Consider the following 9,965-nt stretch of genomic DNA (forward strand, 5'->3'; position numbering starts at 1 on the left):
TATGGTTATCTGCTCACTTTGTCTACACACTGCAAACTTCAAATCAATGTGGTAATCGAATTTTGATTGAAATTCTTTCAGAAACTAAATGCCATCTCTTTCCTTGCCTAAACTCTGTCTCTACCTCTCTCTCTCTCTCTCTCTCTCTCTCTCTCACTCTCTCTCTCACTCCATCAAAGAAATGTGATTGAGTGAGAATCAAGAATCGAATTTGATGATGATAAGATTTGCAAAGTTGGTCAAAAAAGAGGATCTGACCTCGTGCAATGCTATGAGTAGAGGGTGAAATGTCTGGGGTTGTACTTAACCTCAAATTTGGAAAACGACATCACATTTCGCCACAAAAATTAAGAAGGATTTAGCTTCAGAGTGGAAGTCTCATAATTCTGAAGAGGACACAACAATCAGCATAATAATTCATCATTCTGATTAGATTGGAATCTTAAGATTGTGACTGGGGGTAGATGGGGCATCATTTTATCTCTTGCTCTCTTTTCCTATGCTTGTTCTGTGTAACTTGTGTATCTGTGTAAGATAAGACCCCCACAGAGCACGGCAGCTCCTATTAAGATGGAAAACACTACACATTACACAACACTCACATACTCTGCTTTTATATACATTTTAATGCCAATATGAACTGTTCAGGAAAGAGAAGGGAGAAGAAAAAGGAAGATCTAAACAAAGATCGTGTGGTGGGGTGTGAGAAAGTCAAAGAGATCGGCTTGCTGGGAGGCCCCATGATCTGGAGGAGATTCCATTGATTCAATTCAAGTACATTGATGAGTCAGGTACAGTTTCCTTTTCCCTCTGCCTTCGATTTTTGCAAAAGAAAACCTCATATGCCTCATGGGGCCAATTTCCCAGAGGGCGGGTGCATTCATGAATTTGTCTGTTGCATACATAGAGAATTGAAGGGAGTTGAAGAGAGGGGTGGGTCTGGTCTGTTGTGGGATCCACGTAAACAATTTTGGTATTTTAGTAAAGACGCGGCGAAGCGAATGGATCAGAATTGGAGAATGATTGTGTGTGTTTTACTTGATATTATATTTATTAATACAGCCTACAGGTACGTGATCAGTGATGGTATTGTATTTTGGCTTAGCTTTTGTCAAAAGAAAAAAACAAGAACAATAGGAATCGCCGAATAGGTGTTGGTTTGGTGGTGATAATGCCGTGGAACCCACTTCCATTGTCTGGTGGGTCCTGCTGACGTGCAACGCACCACCAAATTTCATTGTTAAATTTGGATACTTGTATTATAGAAAGAATGGGACCCCCTCCTTTATTTATTTCTTGTGTTTGTTTAAGAGTTAAGACTTAAGTGGGATTAAAATAAATTAGAATTTGAAAACTCCCAAAAGAGAGAGAGAGTTGCAGGTTTTGTATTTGGAGTTGAGTCGGCATGCAACATGCTTGCCTTCCGCTCGACCATCACCTCCACACACACCTCATCAACTCACTTCATCGCTCTTCAATAATATATTTGCCCTGCCCGTCGCGTCCCGGTCCCCTTAATATATCATAATTCTTTTTTTTTTTCCTTTTTTTTCAGTTCAATATCATGTGAAGTCTGAGGCGAGAGTTTGAACTTCTAATGTTATATTATATTTTAATGGATGATATATGATTTAACTAGTTGAGGTATGTTCAGGTTGACAAATTTAGTTATAATTTAAATACAATATCAACGTGGTAAGATACCGATATGTTTTTTAGTTTAATGATAGTTGAATGGTGTTTGATATAGTACCTATCTTTTTCTAGGAAACAAATAATTAATTGATGGAAGGTCAAATGGAGAAATAATGGTAGTTTTAGTGACGTAGATGAGAATGTAAAATTGAAGTGATCTGTAGGGAGAGGTTGCTCTAATTGGAGTAAATACTTTGTATTTGGAGATACGTTTGAAATTTATCCAACTTCCATTAGGAAACTTAATTAATCATGTAATAATTATCAGAGCACAGCATCCCGCTTGTAATATGAGACGCCAGATTCTCCACTTGGCATAATCGTAGTGGATTGATAGGCTCTGTCAAATCAAATGCACATGTTTCAATTTTATGCCATGAACAGACAATTTCCATCAAACTTATGCTTTATGCCAGTCGTATAATTAGCTACTTCTATTCATTTTACTTTTTGTTTAAATTATTATCGATCTACAAAAATCCACACTGACAGAAACAAAAAATTATTTGTTTTCCAATCCAAACACACACAAAAAGCAAAAAACAATAAAGCAAGCAATATCGAACGAAAGCTAATATTTGGTGGGTTTTGTGTGAATATGCAATTAGTTACTTTTCTGAAAATAAAAATTATAAGCAGAGAGTTTATAACAATTGTGAAAAGTATGGTAATTTTGTGAAGTGTTGAATTGAGAATGAACGAATTTTAGTCAAGTATTGTAATTATTTACGCACACTTTAATTAATCGTTTAATGAATCTGTTTTCGATAAATCTTTTTGATTTATCATCGATAAACCAACTTGTGATGATTTATCTCTACTATTTATTTACTTGAAATAGTTGGTTCAACCAATCATTTTAAACCAACCTTTTCATGTTTATTTCTGTATGGGTTACCTACTAAGTAGAAAATTTAAATTTATTTTCCTCTTTTATTGGATTGGTAGTTTTACTGGAAAAGGATTACCAAAATTAAAAAAATGGAGAAGTAGAATATTGTTTAGAATATCATAAAAATGTGTAATATATATTTTTAAAAAGGCCCCACATTTTATTTGATTATAGTATTCTGAAAATGGACTCCAAAAGATTTTCTTGTAGCGTATAGAGTATACAAACCGACTTCAATCTATTTGTTTTTATTCGTCTCGTAGTTATACTCCCAATGCCTTCATATTATCTTACACAATGATGGAAATAAAATACAAGATAAATAATAGTTCTTAAAATAGAACTTCATTTATTTATCTATTATTTTAACACTGCAATATTGTATTATATAGGTTAAAATTCGAATCTTCGAAAATTCATATTAGTAAGTCTTAACCATTAAAAATTATCGTGAAGATCATTAATCACGTCCCTTGTATCAAGAATAAGTTCTCTTTTAAATATTCTCACATTGTTATAATTCATCCAAATTTTACGTATACGAATTTAGACCAAGAAAAAGAATACAAAATCAAATTTCAAAAATTTTAGAGTAAAATAAATCTCTAATAAAAAAGAATTAGTTAAATAAAAGAAGAGGAGAAGGCGGTGAGTTTTGGGATGAAAATTAAGAAAAAAAATAAATAAAAAAAAATAAAAGTCGGCGAAGCGAGGAGCAGTTTTAGGGTGTACGGTACGGCGAGGACATTATCCATGTAACCTCTCACTCTCCACAATTACACGTCATCATTACATTACCACAATTACCGTAAAGCCCCCCCAAAGAAACAACCTTATTTTAAAACACAGGGATAAATTTGTCCCCAAAAACTCACCGGTGTTTTCGCCGGCGGCGATAATTCACTGCGATTGGTAGGGTAGGGTTCCGACGAACGATTATTATATCTCATTGGATTATTCACTGACGTCATTCCGCCACCGCCCCATACAAACAAAAATTCTAACCTCTCTTTTTTTTCAGATGAACAAGTTTAAGAGCTTCCTCTCCTTCCGCCGGTCGCCGTCGCCGAGATCGCCGCTTCCGAAGCTGGTCATCACCGACTCCTCCGAGTCCAGCGATCTCCGATTCTCCATTTGAGGATAATGATTCTTTCCTCCGCCGAGATCGGAGAGCCGCCGATAACCGGACGGAACGGAGGGGTAAAATTGGAGATTCTGTGTGGTCCACACATCTGTACTGAAACTGACAGACGATTCATCCACGTGTCCCGTCGAATTTCCAGAAACATCGATTCCGGGTATCGGCCGGAGAACTCCCCCACCGAGCACTGTCTCCGCCGCCGCCTGACACACGTGCCAGTTCCCGCTCGATAACAGCCCCACGGCGCCGCTCACCGGATTCACCGTGCGGCCGCAAGCTTCGAATAACAGAGACTGGAACAAAGCTTCAAAAAAAAAAAAAAAAAGGAAATCTCAGAGAGTTCATTGCGGAATAAAATTAATAAAAAAACAGGGTGAAAAAAGATGGTTACCAGGTCTTTGGTGATCGGGGACGGCGGAGATGAAGGACAAGAGATCGCTTCGGCCGAAAAATTTAGCGAGAAATAAGGTGGCGTTGCCTTGGGATTCCGGCGAATCAATCCAGTGGAGACACGATCTTAGAACACAGCCTTCGCTGCAACCCTTTCGAAGAACTCTGCATCCGTTGCAACTCATTTTTCCACCGTCCGATTAATATTCAACACTCCAATCCAACGCCTCCTGTGATTACTTTAGATGGAAGCAAAATATGAAGGAAGAGGCAGGGAGAGATTGGAGGTGGGGGGATTAATAATAATAAATAATAATAATAATAATAGTAGTAATGTTGAGGGGGTGAGTGGTGAGGTTAAAAAGAGAGAGGGAATGGGGGAAATGGTTGGCGTCGGGGTTAGAAAAGTAACTGTGGTTAAGTTTGATGTCAGAGTGTTGACGGTGGACTTTTGTAAAAGGGGTGGGGCCCGCTGTCAGAAGTGAGAGTGGTGGCCGGTGGGCCCCAAACATTAGCGTTTCCGAGGGAATATCTTCCAAACTCTGGGCGAGAGCGGCTCCGTGTTTCCGCGACTCTTTGTTCCTTCAACCTCAATCTCCACCGCTCGATCTCCTCTTCTTTTGCTTTTTCGCTTTCATCTCAGCCGTTCATATCATCCTCATCCCCCTTTTTCTTTTCTTTATTATTTTTTATTTAAAATAAATAAAGCTTCTCCGAGTCCAAGTTCAAGTACAAATTGAAACGCAAGTGGTGCGGTCCGGTCAGCCGGTCGCACCCAGCGCGGCCTTGCACACATGTCACTCACGTGGCTAAGGTTAAACTATTTTCTTTAACGTTTAATTTAATTACTGTTTAACTGGGTTATTAATTAATTAGGATTAGTAATTTCAAAGAAACAAATAAAAGTAAAGTAAAGTAAGTAGGATTATGATTTGAATTAAATTATATTCTCAGCTCTCACCAAACTTTTTTACCTCACACCTATCTCTATGAGCTTAACCTGAAATTATTCCCCTACAAACTTGCAATTAATGTTTCGGAGATCTCAAAAAGACTATGCATTCATGCTATTGTTAGGTTTTAATTTTTATTTCTCTAGAGTTATTACTTTTATGTATATTCTATTTATCTTTTCTATAAATTTTGTTCCTATTATCTTTATTCGTTTTTAATTTTTATTGTAATATATGGGGTTAGTGATTCGAACTCACGAATTTAATCATTATATATCGTAACCAGTTCAGTTACGTTACTTACTATTTTTTTTTTCAATTGCATTTCTTTTTTAGTGCATTTTATCCCACATTTTAGTTTGGCTTATGTTTTCTGTTTTTTAGAAAATAAATTTATTTGTTCTGAAAACTGCTAGGCTTATGTTTATGTCAGTTATTTCTGGCTCTAAAATTGCTTCTAGAAGTTATTGGGTCAAATTGGTTTTCTACATAAAATAATATATATTTTTGAAATTTTTATTCCAAATATACCCTTACATAATTTGTTGGAGTTAATCTCGATTTATTACGATGGAAGCAGTTGGTTGAATAAACTAGAATGTAAAAGCATTATTAAAGTTTTGTCTCAACATGTAGAAGGATAATGGATCTATGTTCAAACACGTGTACTTTATATAATAATGAAATATGTCCATGTCCAAAACAGTCTTAATTACACCAAGCTGAATGAATTCAAAATCAACTTAAATATTTCCAACAAAAAATAAATACAAAAGAGGGTTTGTTTTTACATATGGAGATAGAATATTAACGGTTGTAGCAGTACAAAATTTGTGACTCTATTGTCTGTCTACGAAAGATCGAATAAGATAACCAAAATAATTGATGTAGTAATTGAGTTTAAAGACATGAAAATTGAATTCGACAATTTTTATATAGTAGTATATCAAGGTCAACTACAGTCAAACAATATGTCAGAAGAGTCCTAATATCATAGTTGTGAGATGCGGGTCTTTTACTCCCCATAGAATTCGTTCATCATCATGTTGTGACGAATAATAGTTGACAACATCTCCAAGATATTACCGTGTTAATTATGACCAATTTGGTCTTGAATGACCAAGACGAAGATTTGCTCAGAGTGTACTCCAAAGGTCTATCCTTACTAAACCAATGGAGGTCAAACTAGATATGATGTTAATTAGGAGATTTTCAAATATAAAATGTAATCAAGATCGTCTATTTAATTATCTAAAAGATGAATAATTTTTTCTCAAGTATTTCCAAGAAGAGAAGCATAAGATAGGATGGTTGGGGTTGGAAAATTTGAGAGAATTATGTATAAAAATGGTGGTAAAGTAGGGCCTTTGCCTTAAACAACTAGACCAAGAAAACCACTTATCTAACCAAAAACTGCAGAAAAATGAAAAGAGAAGAGAGGGAATATGATCTTCCCACCAATCATATGTCTCTAATAACAACATTGCCCAAAGCTTGGATGCTTTACAATTCATATCACTCTTTGGAGTCCATTAAAGGTACTTCAACTCACCCTCAACCATATTATGTCTACCCCACAAATATCAAATATGTGCACTTTTATTTTATAAAGTAGACTACATACATTTGATAAAAAAAATATATTAATAATTAGTATAATGGGCCAAATTAAAAGTGATCAAATACTTTACACCTATTTTTATCGGATATGTGCATCTAAGTGGACACCATTTTCTTATTCCTTTAGGACCAGTAGTTCTTCATAGACATTGTGTTATGATAACATGTCTCCCCATATTTAGTTCTTCATAGACATTGTGTTATGATAACATGTCTCCCCATATTTTACAATGATACGATATTATTTACTTTTTATTCTTTTTTATTTTGGTCAGTGTGAGACTATGTTAGTATTTCCAATGAACAATATTAGATTCTACGTTAGTATTTCCAATTAACAATATTGGATTCGAATTATCTTTTCTAAAGTGTACGAAAAAAATTAAATAACCACGCCGTATATGATTGATTGTGTCATTGTTTAGATAAAAAGGGTCGCGTGAGCGTGCCCGTTATGAGAGGCTTTAGGCACCTCGAAGGTCCAATCAGTAAAATGGAGTTGACATCACCAAATTTCTTCTCCTCCGTTGGTTTGGACTCGAAAGAATTGACAATTTTTCGCACATGGCAATGAATTGTGATTGGCCCCTTTTTTTTCTTCTTTGATATTGCGCTCTCCTTTCGAAAGATGTGGAGAAAAGTAAATATAACTATGGAGCAAAATGCCCATTCCGGTAGAAAAGGCTTTTTCTTTTGATTCTAAGTTGTAAGCTCCAAAAGGGTCACTGTCAAAGGCAATCGATCAGTGACAACCCCAGAAATCGATTGAATTTGTACTCATTACATGCACAAGAAATCATTAAACTCACACACACACAGAAAATAGAGAGAGCTCATAAATGGAGGCCTAGAAAGGGCAATAATTTATTGGGATTGACCTAGATTTCATGCCCATTTCTGTGTCTTTGGCCAGAATTCTTACACATAACTTATTGGAATTCACGAAAATTAATTTTGGTTATGTGGGATTGCTTTGAAGATGAAAAGAGGAGAGACAGAAACAAGAATAAGACAAAAGATTGATTGTTTGGTGATTTTTGTTCTTAGAAAACTTGCTGTCAGCCATCAAAGATGCTGCTGCCTGCTACTACGTGTTTGGATAATTTGGGCTTCACATGTAAACCCAATTGATCGTTTGGGCCTATGGGGCAGATTCAAATGAAAAGTTATCAATTGGGCCCAAGCTCCACACAAGTTCAAAATTTTGGTGGGCTATGCTTGATGTTAGAGCTTACAATTATTTTCTTTCCACAGAAAGTTATGTTATTGATGATTACTTTTCATATGCGGCTTGTGATATACGTAAATGAAGGATTGTATTAAATTATGGATACTTTGACATGTTAGCCATGTGGGAAACGATTGGTGACATCTATTATGAGTTGTATGGAAGGATATAAAGTATTGCAAATTGTGTATAAACATGCATTGTATGTGTTGTGCTTGCATAGGTTCCTTCTTTGATTAATTTAAGGTTAGGTGTTTTTGTTTCCTTTGTAATGGAAAATCTAAGCTGCAAGAAGAGAATATTTTAGATGAATTGGAAAAATGGGAGAGAATAAAAGCAAACTTTTGAGAATGGCTTCAAAGAGAAGCACGGGATAATGAAGTAGGGACGATAACGAGGTAGGGTGGTGTTGGAGATGTTCTTTCTATCTAATCCCACAACAAATTTCAATATGAATTCTCTTACTAAAAATTCTTCTTCTCCACATATGTTAAAAGTAAGGTTTTAAATGTCAATATTGATGGATAAATATGGATATTTTAATTTTATGAAAACATCAATGGAAATATTGATATAGAAAATTTTTTTTGCAATACTATATAAATATTGATTTACCCCTTGTGTTAATGTTAAACGCATGAAATTTAATACCATGAATGAGAAAATACTAGGGTCACATCTTAAAACTTATCTCCTTAAATACGAAACACATGGAACACAAGACTCACTTCTATGGAAAATTTGATTATGTTGTTGAAAAATTTTGGTCATGTCATTTAAAATGAATGAATTTTTATTGAGTGAAAACAAGTATAACTGAACGGTAATTGGGAAAAGTGGGCAGTGAGTGGGCAGTGAGTGGGAAAGCGGTGGCGGAGGCGGATCGTGTCGGGGCTCGAGTGGATGGTCGGAAATCGAAATCTCCCAAATTCCATGTACTAAGAAACCAACTCTCTCGGCTCCAAAATGATGCAATTTCCCCACCACTTCAAATGTTCTGTTTCTCCACTTGGTCGGCGTCGGCCCACCCATTTTCCATTCCATATCTTTTTGCAATTTCCTTTCCACCCATAAAAAATAAAAAAATAAAAAATAGTCAAATTTTCTGGATGGAGTAAACTCAGTGGCCTAGTTGACTTTTCTTCTTCTTAATTTTAAATGTAAAATAAACCGAGTACACGTAGCATTCAACATTCAACGCCCCACACGCAAAAGGCAAAACAAAACCCACTTTTCAAATTCACACACAGCCTCTGAAAAAGTCCTCATCAAAACCCATTAGTTGGCTTTTGCTTATAACATCGGCATTCTGTTTACGCGTACAGCGCATGCAGTTCATGTTCATCTGCGGTTACTCCAAAAGTTTGAAGAATTAATGGAAATGCAAATCAAAATCCTTGCTTTATGGCGCAACTGAAGGGAAGTTTTTCTATTTTTACGGGGAATATTCCGGACGCGGTGGCTTTGTTTTGCAGTCCCAGATCGTTTCCTTGTGGAAAACAGTTCCAAAAAGTCGTATTTCCTTCCCACATTTTGCACCCACTTGGAAAAAAAATATATATTAAAAATCCCAGATGGGGTTCCTTCCTTTTCGGTTCTTTTACTTGGGTACGTGGCAAAATCTCACTTTGCCACCCCAATGATTTAGAATAACAAATTGGAACACAACGTTCTATTATTTTTCACGTTTCTGTAGCGTCATAAACCAAATATACTCCACACCCCACTGGACTAACCAAAGCTGAAACTAATTACACAAGTTGAACATGGAAAATGGGAATTTGGCAGAAAAGGTTGAAAGAAAGAATAGAGACAAAATTAAGAAACCAAACGAAACCGTGAGATTCGGTGTGGAGTGGGCTTTGAAACTCGGCCACGCATGCCGCCACGTCACCGCACGCCACCTCCCCCATCTTCATTCCTTGCGTGCTCTGAATTTGGATCCCCCCTTCTTTACCTTTTCTTTTCCCCTGTCACTCTCATTAATTCAATTTCTCATTTTATAAATTTCCATAATTGAGAATTAAATGCCCAACTGAACCAATA

The 9,965-nt window shown here is 36.0% G+C and overlaps 1 protein-coding gene across 1 annotated transcript; it reads right to left on the reverse strand.

The window, feature by feature from the left end:
* Positions 1–3,316: 3,316 nt before the first annotated feature.
* LOC111008919 (LOB domain-containing protein 39) lies at positions 3,317–4,452 on the reverse strand. Its single transcript, XM_022281799.2, has 2 exons — positions 4,120–4,452; positions 3,317–4,032 (listed from the first exon to the last, which is right to left on the reverse strand). Exons 1-2 carry the CDS (start codon positions 4,301–4,303, stop codon positions 3,605–3,607), a joined length of 612 nt encoding a protein of 203 aa, XP_022137491.1. The 5' UTR covers positions 4,304–4,452; the 3' UTR covers positions 3,317–3,604.
* Between the last annotated feature and the right edge of the window lie 5,513 nt (positions 4,453–9,965).

The sequence above is a fragment of the Momordica charantia genome, assembly GCF_013281855.1.
Source record: "Momordica charantia cultivar OHB3-1 chromosome 11 unlocalized genomic scaffold, Mcharantia_2.0 BLBB01000011.1, whole genome shotgun sequence".
Classification (NCBI taxonomy): Eukaryota; Viridiplantae; Streptophyta; class Magnoliopsida; order Cucurbitales; family Cucurbitaceae; genus Momordica; species Momordica charantia.